The 19,948-nt window shown below is 38.4% G+C and overlaps 1 protein-coding gene across 1 annotated transcript in view; it reads right to left on the reverse strand.

The window, feature by feature from the left end:
• Positions 1-9,852: 9,852 nt before the first annotated feature.
• Positions 9,853-19,948, reverse strand: part of LOC116273323 (protein unc-13 homolog C-like) — a 47,549-nt gene continuing 37,453 nt past the window's right edge. Inside the window, exon 2 of the mRNA XM_031662323.1 lies at positions 9,853-13,790. Coding sequence (XP_031518183.1) covers positions 10,532-13,534 — 3,003 coding nt within the window. The 5' untranslated portion in view covers positions 13,535-13,790 and the 3' untranslated portion in view covers positions 9,853-10,531. The remainder of the gene's footprint in view (positions 13,791-19,948) is intronic.

The raw sequence follows: 19,948 nt of genomic DNA on the forward strand, positions 1-19,948 counted from the left end.
TCTGCAGCCTCTGCTGCTGATACCCAGGGAAACAGGGTCTGGAGTGGACCTCAAGCAAACTCCAACAGACCTGCAGCTGAGGATTCTGACTGTTAGAAGGAAAACTAACAAACAGAAAGGACACCCACACCAAAACCCCATCGGTACGTCACCATCATCAAAGAGCAAAGGCAGATAAAACCACAAAGATGGGGGAAAAGCAATGCAGAAAAGCTGGAAATTCAAAAAATCAGAGTGCATCTCCCCCTCCAAAGGAACGCAACTCATCACCAGCAACAGAACAAAGCTGAATGGAGAATGACTTTGACGAGCTGAGAGAAGAAGGCTTCAGTCGATCAAACTTCTCAGAGCTAAAGGAGGAACTATGTACCCAGCACAAAGAAATTAAAACCTTGAAAAAGAATGGAAGAATGGATAACTAGGATAACTAATGCAGAAAAATCCATAAACAAACTGATAGAGATGAAAACCATGACAGGAGAGCTACATGACAAATGCACAAGCTTCAGTAACCAACTCAATCAACTGGAAGAAAGAGTATCAGTGATTGAAGATCAAATGAATGAAATGAAGCAAGAAGATAATTTTAGAGAAAAAAAAGAGTAAAAAGAAATGAACAAAACCTCCAAGAAATATGGGATTATGTGAAAAGACCACAATCTACATCTGACAGGTGTGCCTGAAAGTGAAGGGGAAAATGGAACCAAGTTGGAAAACACTCTTCAGGATATCATCCAGGAGAACTTCCCCAACCTAGCAAGGCAGGCCAATTTTCAAATTAAGGAAATACAGAGAATGCCACAAAGATATTCCTCAAGAAGAGCAACTCCAAGACACATAATTGTCAGATTCACCAAAGTTGAAATGAAGGAAAAAATGTTAAGGGCAGCCAGAGAGAAAGGTTGGGTTACACACAAAGGGAAACCCATCAGACTAACAGCAGATCTCTCAGAAGAAACTCTCCAAGCCAGAAGAGAGTGGGGGCCAATATTCAACATTCTTAAAGAAAAGAATTTTAAACCCAGAATTTCATATCCAGCCAACTAAGTTTCATAAGTGAAGGAGAAATAAAATCCTTTACAGACAAGCAAATGCTTAGAGATTATGTCACCACCAGGCCTGCCCTACAAGAGATCCTGAAGGAAGCACTAAACATAGAAAGGAACAACAGGTACCAGTCATTGCAAAAACATGCCAAAATGTAAAGACCATCAATGCTAGGAAGAAACTGCATCAACTAACGAGCAAAATAACTAGCTAATATCATAATGACAGGATCAAGTTCACACATAACAATATTAACCCTAAATATAAGTGGACTAAATGGTCCAATTAAAAGACACAGACTGGCAAACTGGATAAAGAGTCAAGACCCATCAGTTTGCTGTATTCAGGAGACACATCTCATATGCAGAGACACACATAGGCTCAAAATAAAGGGATGGAGGAAGATCTACCAAGCAAATGGAAAACAAAAAAAGGCAGGGGTTGCAATCCTAGTCTCTGATAAAACAGACTTTAAACCAACAGAGATCAAAAGAGACAAAGAAGGTCATTACATAATGGTAAAGGGATCAATTCAATAAGAAGAGCTAGCTATCCTAAATATATATGCACCCAATACAGGAGCACGCAGATTCATAAAGCAAGTCCTTAGAGACTTATAAAGAGACTTAGACTCCCATACAATAACAATGGGAGACTTTAACACCCCACTGTCAACATTAGACAGATCAATAAGACAGGAAGTTAACAAGGATATCCATGAATTGAACTCAACTCTGCACCAAGCGGATCTAATAGACATCTACAGAACTCTCCACCCCCAAATCAACAGAATATAGATTCTTCTTAGCACCACATCGCACTTATTCCAAAATTGACCACATAGTTGGAAGTAAAGCACTCCTCAGCAAATGTAAAAGAACAGAAATTATAACAAACTGTCTCTCAGACCACAGTGCAATCAAACTAGAACTCAGGACTAAGAAACTCAATCAAAACCACTCAACTACATGGAAACTGAACAACCTGTTCCTGAATGACTACTGGGTACATAACGAAATGAAGGCAGAAATAAAGACGTTCTTTGAAACCAATGAGAACAAAGATACAACATACCAGAATCTCTGGGGCACATTTAAAGCAGTGTGTAGAGGGAAATTTATAGCACTAAATGCCCACAAGAGAAAGCTGGAAAGATCTAAAATTGACACCCTAACATCACAACTAAAAGAATTAGAGAAGCAAGAGCAAACACATTCAAAATCTAGCAGAAGGCAAGAAATAACTAAGGTCAGAGCAGAACTGAAGGAGATAGAGACACAAAAAACCCTCCAAAAAAATCAATGAATCCAGCAGCTGGTTCTTTGAAAAGATCAACAAAATAGATAGACCACTAGCAAGACTAATAAAGAAGAAAAGAGAGAAGAATCAAATAGACATAATAAAAAATGATAAAGGGGATATCACCACCAACCCCACAGAAATACAAACTACCATCAGAGAATACTATAAACACCTCTATGCAAATAAACTAGAAAACCTAGAAGAACTGGATAAATTCCTGGACACATACACTCTCCCAAGACTAAACCAGGAAGAAATTGAATCCCTGAATAGATGAGTAACAGGCTCTGAAATTGAGGCAATAATTAATAGCCTATCAACCAAAAAAAGTCCAGGACCAGACGGATTCACAGCTGAATTCTACCAGAGGTACAAGGAGGAATTGGTACCATTCCCTCTGAAACTATTCCAATAAACGGAAAAAGAGGGAATCCTCCCTAACTCATTTTATGAGGCAACATCATCCTGATAAAAAAGCCTGGCAGAGACACAACAAAAAAAGAGAATTTTAGACCAATATCCCTGATGAACATCGATGCAAAAATCCTCAATAAAATACTGGCAAACTGAATCCAACAGCACATCAAAAAGCTTGTCCATCATGACCAAGTGGGCTTCATTCCTGGGATGCAAGGCTGGTTCAACATATGCAAATCAATAAACGTAATCCAGCATATAAACAGAACCAAAGACAAAAACCACATGATTATCTCAATAGATGCAGAAAAGGCCTTTGACAAAATTCAACAGCCCTTCATGCTAAAAACTCTCAATAAATTTGGTATTGATGGAACATATCTAAAAATAATAAGAGCTATTTATGACAAACCCACAGCCAATATCATACTGAATGGGCAAAAACTGGAAAAATTCCCTTTGAAAACTGGCACAAGACAGGGATGCCCTTTCTCACTACTCCTATTCAACATAGTGTTGGAAGTTCTGGCTAGGGCAATCAGGCAAGAGAAAGAAATCAAGGGTATTCAACTAGGAAAAGAAGAAATCAAATTGTCCCTGATTGCAGGTGACATGATTGTATATTTAGAAAACCCCATCGACTCAGCCCAAAATCTCCTTAAGCTGATAAGCAACTTCAGCAAAGTCTCAGGATACAAAATCAATGTGCAAAAGTCATTAGCATTCTTATACACCAGTAACAGACAAACAGAGAGCCAAATCATGAATGAACTCCTATTCACAATTGCTTCAAAGAGAATAAAATACCTAGGAATCCAACTTACAAGGGATGTGAAGGACACCTTCAAGGAGAACTATAAACCACTGCTCAGTGAAATAAAAGAGGACACAAACAAAAGGAAGAACATATGATGCTCATGGATAGGAAGAATCAATACTGTGAAAATGGCCATACTGCCCAAGGTAATTGATAGATTCAATGCCATACCCATTAAGCTACCAATGACTTTCTTCACAGAATTGGAAAAAACTGCTTTAAAGTTCATATGGAACCAAAAAAGAGTCCTAAGAGTCCTAAGATTGCTAAGACAATCCTAAGCCAAAAGAATAAAGCTGGAGGCATCACACTACCTGACTTCAAACTATACTACAAGGCTACAGTAACCAAAACAGCATGGTACTGGTACCAAAACAGAGATATAGACCAATGGAACATAACAGAGCCCTCAGAAATAATACCACACATATACAGCCATCTGATCTGTGAGAAACCTGACTAAAACAAGAAATGGGGAAAGGATTCTCTATTTAACAAATGATGCGGGGAAAATTTGCTAGCCATAAGTAGAAAGCTGAAACTGGATCCTTTCCTCACACCTTATACAAAAATTAATTCAAGATGGATTAGAGACTTAAATGTTAGGTCTAAAACCTTAAAAACCCTAGAAGAAAACCTAGGCAATACCATTCAGGGCATAGGCATGGGCAAGGACTTCATATCTAAAACACTAAAAGCAATGGCAACAAAAGCCAAAAGTGATAAATGGGATCTAATTAAACTAAAGAGCTTCTGCACAGCAAAAGAAACTACCATCAGAGTGAACACGCAACCTACAGAATGGGAGAAAATTTTTGCAACCTACTCATCTGACAGAGGGCTAATATCTAGAATCCACAAAGAACTCAAACAAATTTATAAGAAAAAAACAAACAACCCCATCAAAAAGTGGGCAAAGGATATGAACATACACTTCTCAAAAGAAGACATTCATATAGCCAACAGACACATGAAAAAATGCTCATCACTGGCCATCAGAGAAATGCAAATCAAAGCCACAATGAGATACCATCTCACACCAGTTAGAATGGCAATCATTAAAAAGTCAGGAAACAACAGGTGCTGGAGAGGATGTGGAGAAATAGGAACACTTTTACACTGTTGGTGGGACTGTAAACTAGTTCAACCATTGTGGAAAACAGTGTGGTGATTCTTCGAGGATCTAGAACTAGAAGTACCATATGACCCAGCCATCCCATTACTGGGTATATACCCAAAGGATTATAAATCATGCTGCTATAAAGACACATGCACACATATGTTTATTGTGGCACTATTCACAATAGCAAAGACTTGGAATCAACCCAAATGTCCATCAGTGACAGACTGGATTAAGAAAATGTGGCACATACACACCATGGAATACTATGCAGCCATAAAAAAGGATGAGTTTGTGTCCTTTGTAGGGACATGGATGCAGCTGGAAACCATCATTCTCAGCAAACTATCATAAGAACAGAAAACCAAACACCACATATTCTCACTCATAGCAGGGAATTGAACAATGAGGTCACTTGGACACAGGAAGGGGAACATCAACACTGGGGCCTATTGTGGGGAGAGGGGAGGGGGGAGACACAGCATTAGGAGATATACCTAATGTAAATGACGAGTTAATGGGTGCAGCAAACCAACATAGCCCATGTATACATATGTAACAAACTTGCATATTGTGCACGCGTACCCTAGAACTTACAGTATAATCATAAAAAAATTGTCAAATAAAAATGTTGTCAATTAAATAAACAAGAGAACCACTTTACATTATAGATAATTCTAGTGTATTAGAAGCAAAAAATACTAGACAAAAGGTTATTGTCATTCACTACCTTTTTATGCAACATTTTGCAGATAAGTTGCCTTCTACTATTACCAATATTGCTATCCTTGAAGGAACATTTACCAAAAAAAAAAAAAAAGCCTCAAAGTTACAAAAACAGATAAAATGTGGAATGATAGGAATTTATCTGTAGGCAAAATTATGCACTGAATGATTTCTACAGGAAAATCCCCTAGGATTTTTGATATACATGATTTCTAAAATTTTCAATTTATACATACCTTTTAAGGAATACATCTATTGCTCTTCTATTTTCATATGTAGATATTAGTAAAGCATTTTCACAAAATGTAATAATCTACTTAACTCTGGAAGGTTGACAAAACATCTTTTGTTTTTAAGTTAAGAAAAATTGGCCGGGTGTGGCGGTTCACACTTGTAATCCCAACACTTTGGGAGGCCGAGGCAGGCGGATCATGAGGTCAGGAATTTGAGACCAGTCTGGCTAATATGGTGAAACTCCATCTCTAATAAAAAAATACACACACAAAAAAATTAGCTGAGTGTGGTGGCAGGCACCTGTAGTCCCAGCTACTAGGGAGGCTGAGGCAGGAGAATTGCTTGAACTCAGGAGGCGGAGGTTGCAGTGAGCCAAGATCATGCCACTGCACTCTTGTCTGGGCAACAGAGTGAGAATTTGTCTCAAAAAATCAAAAGAAAGAAAAATCATTAATATTTTTCCTTAGACTGATTTTATCTCTTTCAAGTTAAAAAAGGGGGAAATTAAGAATGCCATGTGGGCAGGTATATTTGCTACATAGCTTTTAGAAGTGCTCTTCAAATGTGCTCTGTTGATCACATTCCTCAGAACCATCAAGGGAGCATGTAAATAGCCAGACTCCATCCTCCTGACCTGGACTGTCCACAGGTGAGCTATTTTACTTTTCACTTTAGATTTTGTTTTATTATGTTTTTAATTGTGTGTGTGACTGTTGCTGTTGTTTTATTAAAGGGCATATATTACATCAGTAACTCATGTAATTTTAAATGCATATGCCTGGCGCCATTGTAGGACCACCAAGTCACAATGATCTCTGAAAATATGCTAATAATTGGTCGTTTTAAAACAACATCCCAGGAACAACTACTACAAAGGCTTTCCAGATGATTCTAACAACCAGCCAGATTAGGAACCACTAGTCTAACAAAGTATATACCTTACAAAATTTTAATACCTTCAATTTTATATCCTTACTTGGAAGTCAAAATATTCGGACGGTTTTATAACCATTCAGAAAACAAAATATATACCATGATGTAAAAACTAGGAAGTATGCTAATTTCCAATATCTCAGTCTTTTTCAGAACAAGATTTTTGTTCTTCTGCTAGGAAAATTATTAATACTTCCAACTGACTTTAGGTTCTAATTTCATGTAAAGTGTATCAGACTGCAAATACAACATCCTTCAAGCAGCTGTTTTAGTACAGTACTTATTGCACTCTACAGATCTTGATTTATAAAATGAACCAATGATTTTAGAAAGACTGATAATGAACTATTTCACATCATAACCTGGGAGTCGCAGAAACTTAGTGCCTTTCATATTTGTACTGGTTTCTCATGAATATGTCTGAGTTGAACTAAACCTAGTGGCTGATTCTGCTCTTCATCTTTTATCAGTTTTTCCTGATAAAAGCTTGTTTTTCCTGATAAAAAAAAAACTTGAATAAAAACAACCTTTGAAGTGAATAAACATATTGCTGCTCTAAATAGCCAGAGTAACAATCCATGTAATTCTCGATCCACCACTTAGTAGCGGAATGAGATTAAGCTAGGTAAGTTTTCAGTATCTGCTTCCTCACCTGTAAAATGGGATAATAATAATAAAATTAAATTCATAGAGGTGTTATAAGAATTAAAAGAATGAAAAACAGGTAAACAGCCTGGAAAGTGCATAATATATAGTAATTCTGAGCAATAAGCTTTTATGTCTATTCTTCTGAGCTCTCAGGAGATAAAGTCATAGTCTTAGCAATTAAAAGTCACAGTTTGAATGTGGATTTGACTTTAAAGTTTGTGTTTTTTTTAGTTAGTATCCCACCTCTCTTGATTCAGGCATTTATCCAACACCTTTTAACTCAATGCCATATGGGTATAAAACACTAGTCTAGGCACAGTACAAGTTAAAGGATAAAAAAAAGACACCTTGCCTGTAGATTATTCTGGAAAAGAAAATGAGAAATGCACATAAATATGAGAGTCAGTGTGAGAAGAGGCAAGTACATGGGAATTTTGAGGACACAATAAATAGTTAATTCCAGTTGACAGAAGGTGGTACAAGGCTGACGGTGGGGGATCAGAAAGTCACCATCATGGTGTAGGAATCAAGACAGCTCCACAAATGGTGCCAACTCAGCAAGGGCCAGCAACACTGGAAGAATTTGACCTCATGGGGAAGCTTCTGGCTACACACACTCTAAGGTCTCTTCCTACTGGAATGCTGTTCAAGGTGAAGGTTCTCTGAAACATTATCACCAAATATCCACATCTATAAACGTCTGAGTTTTCTGATCCTCTGGATCCTGAAGACAACAGTTGAAATAAATAATTCAAATGTGTGAGCTTATAATTCCATAAAGCTGTGTCAGGGAGACGGCATCCCACAGTTTGACAGCAAGAGCTCTGTACTCCAATCTGGCTAAGGTTACTTATGGAGAAAAGATAGCACTGCTACCTAATGATAACTATGTAGCCATGGAGAGAAAAAATATGTTGGCATCTGCCCAAATCCCAGTAAGCAGATGGCCATGGGCACAGAAACCATCATGACAACTGGCACCTCTTTGGGATGCTCTGCGCAGGAAAGGGGCCCGGAAAATGTCCTTCTTTGGCTGTCCTTCCTTCAGAGGCATATGGGTGGCACAGGATGGGGAAAATTGCCTGACTGCTGCCAAGGGGAGCAGAGATAGCCTTTAAAATCTAGGCTACCGCAGCTTCCTAGGTAGTCAATCTGGTACCTTTCAGCAACCAGAGACCATCTTAAAAATGTGTGTGCTGATTTCCTCTAGGACAATTGATATCCAACAGATTCCATTCACAGTTGGCTCACAGGATAATAAGAAGCTAAGCTCCAAGAGGATGGAAGGGTGTGAGTCCTCTATAGCCAGGCCTCATATGTCAGGTGAATGGTACAGGATTGTTTTATCTGTGTTTTTATTCTTAACCAGGTGGTTATAGATAACCAAGAGCACGTGTGTATTCCAAAGTTAAGTACCACTGGATGACTAGGTTTTTTAGCTGGTTGAAGGGTCACCATCGGTAACAATCTGCTTTGCAGAGGGTTGCTCATTTGGAATTTTTAAAAGTTGAAGAAGATCCATTTTTCTGAAATGTATCATCTTGTCCTATTTATGATATTGCCTAACATTTCAAGCAACTACATTAACCAATTGGCATTAAAACATTTCTCTATTATGTCACAACAGATATACACAACCCCCCACCCCCGCCCCACACACATACATGCTCATGCACTTCTTAGTCTTCATTTGCCTTTGAGTAAACTTCTTTGACTCAACAGCAAATAAAATACAATGTCAAACTGCTAGACTGTATCCCAAGAAATAGCAAATGAATTTCAGTAACAAGGACATCTGACTCTCAAAAATCACTCTAATATAAGATAGATATTATTACCATATGAATTGCATTTGCATAACATTTGACTACTGTTCACTCTTAAATCAGTTTTCAATATAGTGGAGAACTACCCATCCCTGCAAAAAAAAAAAAAAAAAAAAAAACACAAAATGTCACAACAGCCAGTGCATGCAAGATCCCTTTGACTTATATCATTCCTAAATAAATTACATAAACTGTGTTGTTTTATAAGGACAGATTTTTAGAGTGGCAAACCCTAGTTATTTCAGTTGTCTTAGAAATTCAAATAGTTTAGCAGTAAAGATTTCTGATTATTCAATAGTCTACTCACATCAACCAGAAAATGGCTAGTTTAGAGGAGTTTGATCACATCTTTGGTCAAGACAGAGAAGCCATAACCAGCTGCTACTGGCTGCAGATATTATTATGTTATTTGATAATAGCAAGTAACATTTGGTCATATATACCTTTATGAAGTATTATTTAGAGTAATAGCTTAGTTAATGATGACAATACCATGATCAGGGAACATAATAATAATATGCAAATCACTTAAATTGAGCTTGTGAAAGACTATCCCGAAAATATAAGTAGTTAGCATGCAACTAAAATAAATGGTAAGGGATTGGAATAAGTGCGGAGGAAGCTGGGTTGAGAAATAAAAAGTAAACACACACTTACATTTACATATAACTATCACTTTCCACAATTCCACCTGGATTCCAAACTACGTAATCCAAAGTTGTTCCCACAAGAAAGCAATTAAACTTGTTAATTAAGGTACTATTCTCATTTCCGTAGTGGAGAAGGGACTTTATTCTTAAGGAGGTAACTATTCAACTCTATGCCCTTACTGATCTCTTCTCAAAGAATAGCTTGTGACCACTCAGGCATGACCTAGGGCCTTGGTTCTAATGCTCTCCCTGACTGTGCCAGTAGGTTGTAAGGGAGTCCGTGGTCTTCCATGGGACTGACCTATGGTAGCCTGTGCAGACACAACTTTTCCTATGGGCAACCCCTAAATTGTTGAATGGATAGGAAAATGAGTGATTATGTCTCAGAGTCGATCTTTTCATATTTTTTAAGATTAACTACAACTTTCTCTCCATCCCTGTAAACTTAATGGAACCAAGAAATAGACGCCAAGCTGTTGGCTTAACCTTTGATTTCACTCACCTTTTCTTCGACAACCGATGCCACAAAGTTAGTTGATGTAAAATGGGGTTTGTGCCTAAATTGAGCAGAGAAATCTGATCCACAATGTGTTGGGTTAAGTTTGGGCTCATTCCAATACGACCCATTTAACATATTCTTTGATTTTAAATCAAGCCCAACTTCTCAGGAGAGCTGTCTGAGTAAAATAAAATGCTCCTCAGAGGAAGCATGAAAAGTCATTGCAAGTAAACTCTCACCCAAGTAAACACAGAACATGCTCTAAAGAAATGCTACCTGATGTTAAAACACAATTAGTTTACAATGTAGCATTTAAACATGAATACCTCCAGCCAAGATCCTCTCTTCCAACTCCGCCATTTGTTTTTTATAGGCCCTTAAAGCTGCTTCTTTGAAAGAAGGACGAATTCTCTTTGGCTTTGTGATCTCCACTGGCTGTTCAGGAATGTTTTGGTTTTCATCTTCTCTTATTTCCATCTCAGCTGATGTTTCATTTAAGGGTTCTAATCCCTCTTCACTAACCATATTATCTGCCGGACCATCATAACCCTCATCTTGTGGAGTTTCATAAGGTGTTTCATATAAAAGGTGATCATATTCTTGCATTTGTTCATCTGTTTCAGTAATACTAGTCCTGTTTTCTAGTTTAGCAAGGACTTGTTCCATCACTTCAACATAATCTGTTTCATTATCAGCCACTGGTTCAGTATAATCCTCCTCATCCTCTGCTTTATAGTAATAGGGCTCCGTGTAGACATCAGAGTCAAGTGTGGTACTTGACTCATTTGCAGTTGATTGAGATAATGTCCGAAATCTCCCCATTAATGAAGAGCCACTGTCCTCATACCCACTCAGACTCTGTGTGCTTTTGTTCCATACTACTTCCAAGGCTGATTTAGCCCTCTGCAGTGTAGATCCAAATTTTGGAAAGCTGAAAGTCTTATCAGAAAGGTCAATGCTTAATCGACTATGCCATGATTTGGGTGGGGCATCCTCTGAATCATCACTTTGCAATTCACTTTGACTTCCATACATCATGGACAACTGGTTTTGATTTTGGTAAAGCTCATTAGAATTAGCTCCCTGATAAGAATCATATTGGCCAACCCATTGGCCTTGTGGTTCATTATCCAAGCCAGGGCATGGAGAAGAGTTGTCATCTTGAGTTAAGTCATAGCTCTCTGAGTCATCTTGAAGATCACTGTGGCACTTTCCCAAGTATTCTAGGTCTTTATTGTAAACACCCAGCTGTTGCTCAGAAAGACTATTTGTTTCATAATCAAAACCTTCCTGGGTGGATGAATCCAAGCCTAAATCAGCTCCTTGCTCTACTTGATTCCATTCCTTCCATGGAGAAAGATCCTCATGTAAAGAGAGCTGAGAATCACTGTAATGACTCCGGTCTCCAGATGCACACACCATGCCATTACTCATTCCACTATCCACAGTTTCTGTGTTTTCAATTTCAGTCTGCCCTTGGATACCCTGAACACTTCCATTCAAATGCTGGTCCTTGGGACTGTCATACAGGGTCGCTGTTCCTTCCTGTTTCCTTTGCCATAGCTCCCGGTCTGAAGATGACAGGAGAGAGCTTCCATTAGTTCTAGTGAAAAACTGATTTTCTGAAAAATCCTCTGAGTAAGACTGACACAATTTGGAAAAATCTGATTCAGAACGACTAAGTTTAGCAGTGAAAAAATCACTCTGTGAGTGCCAGAGAGGTGTTGCATCTGCATAATGGGTTGTGGTTTGCTTTTCCAAGATATCTGATTCTGGCAACTGTGAGGAGATTTTATCATAATCTGATTTATTTGAAATTCTGCTGCTATTAGCAGTTTTATTCTTGGATCTAGCACTGTGTGATTTTGAGCTTGGCTTGGAAGTACTTCCCTTTGTTGGAAGCTCTGACTTGGAAAGCACAGCGTAACTGTTTCTATTGAGGTCAGATTCAAGATCTTCATCACTGTCATCAGGTGACTGCCAATTGTTCTTGATTTTTGGCTCTGGAGTAGACAACTTCATATCCATACTCTCATATGTCTGGGAGGATGGTATCCCTTTCTCTTTTCTTTCTCTGATGTCATGAGTTAGAATATCTGTTGAAATTCCAATGCCTGTTCCTTTGAGTTTATATGATTTTTTTAAGACAGAATCCCTTTGCTGAGGGGTTTCAAAGTACACAAGTATGGGTCGAGGCTTTGCATTTGGACAGTCCCTCTGGTGTCCTATCCTCTGAGCAAATTCAATTTTAATAGCATTTGGTGCATCTGAAAAACCCATTTTATCTATTAGAATTTGGTACACCACACTTTCAACATATTCAAATCTGTCTTCAGGCACATTTAAAAATCTCAGGCTTGCCTTGCTACCCATATGACCTAAGTGCTTAATATAATCATGGATGTCTCTAGTTTCCCTCCGGGACTGGACAAACCCTGTACGTAGCTGCTCAATTTCACTTTGTACAACCTCCACACTGCTAGAGATCTCATCGATGGAGTGCTTGAGAGCATTGACATGCCCTCGTAGTTCAGAAAGTTCTGTTTCAATCTGACTTATTCCCTGAAGTTCCTTAAAGATCATTTCCATGACATCATGTGTCTGGCTAATGCAGCCAGAGGAACTGAACCCTGGTTCCAGGGCATTTGTCTTTGGGTTTCGGATAGTTCTGTCCAAAGACTTGCTTCTTATTCCCCAGGATTTTTTCATGGTGCTTAACTCGGAGTCTGAGGAGACACACTCTTGACTCTTTTTCCATTTTCTCAGTTTTCGTAAAGCCCCCAGTTTTAAGCTATGTAGAGTACGCTCCCCGTCAGAGCTGCCCTCAGAGGGTGCAAGGCTGCTCGAACTCTTTCTGTTGCGTCTAACTGGCATTGTGTGTGTTGATTGTGCCTGGTTTTCTGTGCTACTCCTTAGTTCATTTAACGATTCTGAGTAGGAACTCTCAATTGAAGACAGCTCTTGAAGCAGATCCTCATGGTCACTGTTGGTTACTTTAGTATTCTTTTGTAGGCCATTGGCAATAGCTACTCGGTAACTGAATGTTGGCGAGAGGGAAAACTCTTTACTAGCCTCGTCTTCCTTGGTGGATAAGTTGTGAGTAGATGAACACTTTGCAATCTTCTTTACAGTGCTTTTAAAGGTATAAGAAAATTTGGGGGATTTGGTCTGGCCAGCAGTAGGAAAGTCTTGATCCTTTCTCTGCTGACGATACTCTTTTTTTTTGTTTGTATTTCCCAATTTCTTTGTAAACATTCCTTTGCAAAGCTTATGAATGTAAGGTAAAATCAAGCTCTTGAAAAAATTAGCCACCATGGAGAGCAATTAGTGCAAGCTTTTCTGCCTCAGAAAAGTAAACAAGTATCAGGATGAAAATCTGAAAATCCAAGGCAAGCATCACTGTTCAGATGTTCTGTGAATCACTGGAAAGAGCAGGAAGGGCAGGCGTGGCTCTGCCACATTGTCGCTGTCCTGTGCAAACCGGAAGCAAAGCTCCATCTATGAAAGACATTCTTTACTGGAGGAGGGGTTTCATGAATCTCTGTCATTTCCACACAACTCCATGTAGTGTCTACAAAGAAATGAATGTTAAATATCAGAATTCAATTCTAGATTTATTCCATTTCCAACATGTTTCAAAAGTATTTGTAATACACAACGTGTGAAAAATTGCAGAGGAGGTGGGAGCATACATGAATTTCAATGTAAATTTACTTTTAAAATAATTACTTAAAGCAAATCACTACCAATAACTATGTTTATAATGTTTTTTGATAAATCATTCATGGGTGGGCACAACTGAAATAGTAATAAAAGGTAATAATGATTATTTAGAAAACATTGAGTAATATGACAGGCAACTTATACAGCCATATTAACTTCATAAAGTCATTTCTACTTTACTTTCTTTTTTTTTTTTTTTTTTTTTTGAGACGGAGTCTTGCTCTGTTGCCCAGGCTGGAGTGTTGTGGCCAGATCTCGGCTCCCTGCAAGCTCCGCTTCCCGGGTTCACGCCATTCTCCTGCCTCAGCCTCCCGAGTAGCTGGGACTACAGGCGCCCGCCACCTCGCCCGGCTAGTTTTTTGTAGTTTTTTTTTTAGTAGAGATGGGGTTTCACCGGGTTAGCCAGGATGGTCTTGATCTCCTGACCTCGTGATCCGCCCGTCTCGGCCTCCCAAAGTGCTGGGATTACAGGCTTGAGCCACCGCGCCCGGCCCAAGAATTTAAATCTAAATATATTTCCTTCACTTCCCAGGTATTCAAAATTCACAAATTAATATTATCTCTATATATAAAACCTGTTTTTATTCATTCAAATAATCTTTTTCTGACCACACAAATAAGTAATCTCTATGATGACTAGTTTCTTGAATTATGTGAAGAAAAAGAAAATAAAGTTAACATTTTAATTTTGCTGGTTTGCCAGCACAGGGCCTTATATGTAGTAGGAATTCAAAGTTTCATTGAATTGAACTTACTATTTTATCAGTGAAATGTAACCCAGAGTAACAGTAACAGTCAAAAGGCTTTGTTGGTATTCCAGTATGTGTTTGGGTAGATAATCTATTTAATTCATTAAAGAACACATCATAAACTACAGATTGTCTCAGAAATCTGCTCTTTTATCAGCTCTCTCCACTTGGAAATCTGCCAGTTTCACTTCAATCAGGCTCTGCAGGGGATTTGGGAATACATGCTCTGGCCAGGAGCCCAGCTTCACAAGAGAGAGGGCAGCATAAGTGAGAAGAGGAGGAGAAAAGATGGAGTGAAAGAGATGAACTCTAAAGAAGCCCAAGTCTTTCTAGATTTCAAATACTATCAGAGTATCACTCTTCTGCTCTGAAACAATTTGGTGTTCATTCACAAACACAAACCAGGACCTATTTTCTACTAATAAAAACGTCAAGAAATTTACTTTTGAGTTAAATTTAAAAAGCATTTTTTTACTCCTATGGGACATCTCCTTGTGAAGAAAGGGCTTTGGAAAGTTAAGCTGCAGTAGGGTAGATAAATTATTTTTAAACCAATTTTGGTCAAATAAAATTTTCTACCAATCACTCAATCCAAAATCCTTGGTCTTCCAAACTTAGACACAAATGCTTCCTTTTGTTTAAATCAAAGTAGCAATTCTGTTAACGCCTTTGATGTTTTCAAATCTAAATTTCCTGACTGGCATTACTGGTTCAAAGCTACTGTTCTAGGCAATAATTGTTAGAAAACGTTTGAGTGGGAAAGTTCAATGGGAAATGAAACCCACCAAATGCAAACTCAGGAACAGGTGTCCACCGTTGCACCCACGAACTCACTGGCTCGTGTTCCAACCACAGAGAACAACCTGTTATTCACTAAGGGCTCCATACTCTTTCATGCCTCAGTAACTTTTACATCCTCTCTAGCCAGAATATCATACATAATCCAGCCCTCACTATCTGTAAAAATTATGTTTAAACTCCAAAACCATTTCAGCAACCACACCAACGGAGCTCATCTCTCTCCTAGCCACTCTTTATTGAAGAATTGGCACACATTTCAGCCACTTAGTATCTCCACCTAGTTGCCCAAAATTAAACTCCATCCAGAACCTAGCAATTTTCCTGAATTACTAATCTCAATAATGTCATCATAAATATCCACTTGCCCACAGCATATACCCAGGAGTCATTCTAGACCATGTGTCATCCATCCCATGTACATACCTGAGGTGACATAGTCTTGCCTTTGTTCTGAACTCTGTCATTTCTCATCTGGACCATGACAGTTGTATCCTACGTGGTCCTCCTAATGATAATTTGACTCTTTTTTTCAAATCCTAAATTTCTAAAATTAATACAATTGAAAATATATAAGTCTTCCTTCTTGAAACACTATTTTAGCAGTCTTATTTTCTGTCACTCCCATAAGCACATCTGTCTCAGTCATGGTGAAGTAATAGCAGTTCCCTGATTACCATATTTTTACCCCACTAAAGGGCCTTTTTCCATGCTATTCCTTCTTCCTCCAATTATTTTCCCCTTCCCTTCTCTATTCATATGTCTCTTTCATAAATATCTGTAGAATACCTATACATTTGACACCCAGCCAAGGATCAACATCAGCTCATTAGACCTCCTCAGAGTACAGCATTTCCTCCTCTGTGCTCCTGCAATGTACTCTCAAAATACCATAATTATGTATGTGAAATATTTTATCTGTATGTCTGCCTCTCCTATCTGACTGTAAACTCTTGAAGAGCAGGAGCTGTGTTCTAATTAACTTTAAATTTTTGTATTCCTTGATATATAAGAGACTCATACTGTTTTTCAGATAGGTGATTATATAAATGAATGAAAGTAGGAAACCCATGAACTAATACATAAACAATATAGGTTCCAATAAGCCTAAAGTGGCTGCACTGGGCCTTACACAATCCAGAGAAGGAGAAGCGGTGTGAGCAGAAGAGAAGCATCTGAGACATTCATGTCATGTGCAAAGATGGAGAAGCATCCACGTTACCCAGAGAGGGATGCCTCTGATGGGGAGCAGAGGACTGACAAAATAGAATCAGAAGGTAGACAGTTTTGAAATTTAAGAAGTCCCATTTGAGGAGGAGGCACTAATGGTTATTGGCTTTCAGCACAGTCCCTTGATCCAGATTACCTGCATTGGAATCCCAACTCTGTGATACACTAGCTGTGTGGTCATAAGAAAGTTACTTCCTTGGGCGGCTGAGGCAGGCGAATCACGAGGTCAGGAATTCGATACCACCCTGGCCAAGATGGTGAAACCCCATCTGTACTAAAAATACAAAAATTAACTGGGTGTGGTGGTGCGTGCCTGTAGCCCCAGCTACTCAGGAGGCTGAGGCAGGAGAATCACTTGAACTCTATCTCTACCAAAGATACAAAAATTAGCCAGGCATGGTGGTACATGCCTGTAGTCTCTGCTGTTCAGGAGACTGAGGCAGGAGAATCACTTGAACCCGGGGGCCAGAGGTTGCAGTGAGCTGAAATCACGCCACTGCACTCCAGCCTGGTGACAGAGTGAGACTCCGTCTCAAAAAAAAAAAAAAAAAAAAAAAAAAAAAAAAAAGAAAGAAAGAAAAAAAGAATAAAAGAAGAAGAAGAAAGTTACTTCCCTACTGCTTTTACTGCTTTATCTTGTACGTTAATTATATTGGGACAGAAATAGCATCTCCTCATAGGATAGTTGTAAGGTTTAAATAAGTTAATACATGTAAATTTTTGGAGCAATGTCTAGAAGATAGCAAAGCCCAGTACATGTTAGTTATTACTAGTACTGAGAAGAGTAGTGAAAAGCTTCAAGTAGCAATCACAGAAGACTAATCAGGTGGTACCTGATGTGAAAATTATGATATAGTGGGGGGCAACCTAAGAATTCTGCTAGGTTGGAGAATGAAAGAGGAAGAACAAAGACATTCTAAAGAAGCAGTCAGAAGTGAAAGAGAAGATACTTTTATCTCTATGGTTCAGCAACAATTTCCTAATGTTGAAATCTCACCTTCCTAGTTACTGAGCTCCTACTGTATGCGTGTGTGATACAATCCCATCATAAAACCATAGATGTCTTAGGGAAAGATTCGGTGAGTTCAAAATACCAGCTGTGGCACTTCCTTCAGACAAGTGACTGAGATAGGAAAGGAAGATGACATTTAATGGTCACCTGTTATGTTTCAGAAACTTAAATTATCTCTGTAATCCTCACAGAAACTCTTTAAAGAAGGCATCATTATGCCTATTATATGAGGATATAACAGATTCAAAGAGATAAAGAGATACAGCCAAAAACAGCACCGATAAATAAAGTAAGAAGGTAGTTTGGTCCTAGTTCTGGAGTCTATGAAACAATCATTTGTATGTAAAGTGAATGTAACCAGTGGTAACTGACACAAGCCCTTATACCCATCCCATACAAACCCACTTACCTACTCCTCTCTCTGAAGTTCTTTGTTTTAAAGGAAAATGGCTCAAATCAGGAAAAACTCAAGGTGGATGAGAGGTAGCTGGAGGGTGAACGCTAAGATAACATAATCTCATCTTAACTACTTGAATTCCAAAGCTCCAACTTACTCTCCAGATATTTTAACTGTAGTTACATAACCATATATTATCTTCGGTAATGAACTTTAGGGATAAGATTTAAGACTTTGGAAAGAAAACCTTTGAGAGAGATTAAAACAATAGACTATGTTGTTATGGGAAGCCTTCGTAATAACATTCAATCATTATTTACTATGTACCAAGCACTGTGTATGCAATTTTCTAAAGTTTATCTCATTTCGTTCTCACAATAATTGTATAAAATAAGTATTTTCATTTTCCAGATAAAGTGACTCAAGGTTTAGAGTTTCTGAAAACTTGCTTAAGGTCATGCAATTAACATGAAACACAGTCTTGACTCCAAGCCCCAGATTTGAACAGGAAGTGTGTAAACTCTGAAATTAATATTAGTGTTTAATGGGAAATATGGTTTACAGATATGTTAACATACTCATTTTTAAGAGAACTATTTAATATGACTCTAAAAGTTAGATACCCTAGTGGGCTAAAGGAGATAATGAACTTTTAAACAGTCAAAAATTTATTGCTAAATCATTACCAGAATTAAGCTAAAGCATTTTCAGATCAACAATTTTATGTTCCTTATTAAATGCATTAAAGTATTTTATGTTCCTTATTAAAGGCAGTAAAGTACTAAATACCCAGGTGAGCTGGATATTTAGAGGTTAACTTTCAAGACAGACAAAGAAGACAAAGGGACAGGACCTCTTATGGTACTGTATAAGAGTATATGACCTCTTATGGTATGGCCGAAGGAGTTCTCCTCTCCAAGTCCTGGCCTCAGGACCCACACTTGTCTCACTGGCCCTGATTCTGATCTGTATTCCTGTCTTTGGTCTAGAAATATGCTTATTACATGGCTTTTCTTGTTATTTTTAGTTCTGGGTCACATGGGCAGGATGTGCAGGTTTGTTACATAGATAAACGTGTGCCATGCTGGTTTGCTACACCTGTCAACCGATTACCTACATATTAAGCCCAGCATGCATTTAGCTACTTTTCCTAATGCTCTACCTCCCCCCAACCCACCCCCCAACAAGTTCCAGTGTGTGTTGTTCTCCTCCCTGAGTCCCTGTGTTCTCATTGTACAGTTCCTGCTTATGAGTGAGAAGATGCAGTGTTTGGTTTTCTGTTCCTGCGTTAGTTTGCTAAGGATAATGGCTTCCAGCTTCATCCATGTCCCTGCAAAGGACATGACCTCATTCCTTTTTATGGCTTCTTACTATTGCATGGTGTATATGTACCACATTTTCTTTATCCAATCTATTTTTGATGGGCATTTCAGTTGATTCCATGCCTTTGCTATTGAATCACTTGACTTTTTGACTTTCTCTTTACTGTTATTTGCTTAATCCTAGACTAATAGAATAACCTTACTCTTAACTGCTCCTTCATTTGCATTAAGTTTCTGTTATGTGTCCTGGACTGTGTTATGATTAGAATTATTTTCCCACAAGAACATAGGAAAAAAACCTCTGCTTTTCAATACAACAGCACCTCATCAGCAAATGCCCTATAATTGCTGATTTAAAAGAAATTCTTTCAAAATACATAAAAGGGTGATACATAAATATGGTTCACCACATATCTGTTCAACAGTAAATTCTTGGTGATTTGGAAAGTAGCTGACTCAAAGAAGCTTCCCATCAGGTAGGAGGGCAGAATCACTGCA

The sequence above is a fragment of the Papio anubis genome, unplaced genomic scaffold, assembly GCF_008728515.1.
Source record: "Papio anubis isolate 15944 unplaced genomic scaffold, Panubis1.0 scaffold55, whole genome shotgun sequence".
Lineage (NCBI taxonomy): Eukaryota > Metazoa > Chordata > Mammalia > Primates > Cercopithecidae > Papio > Papio anubis.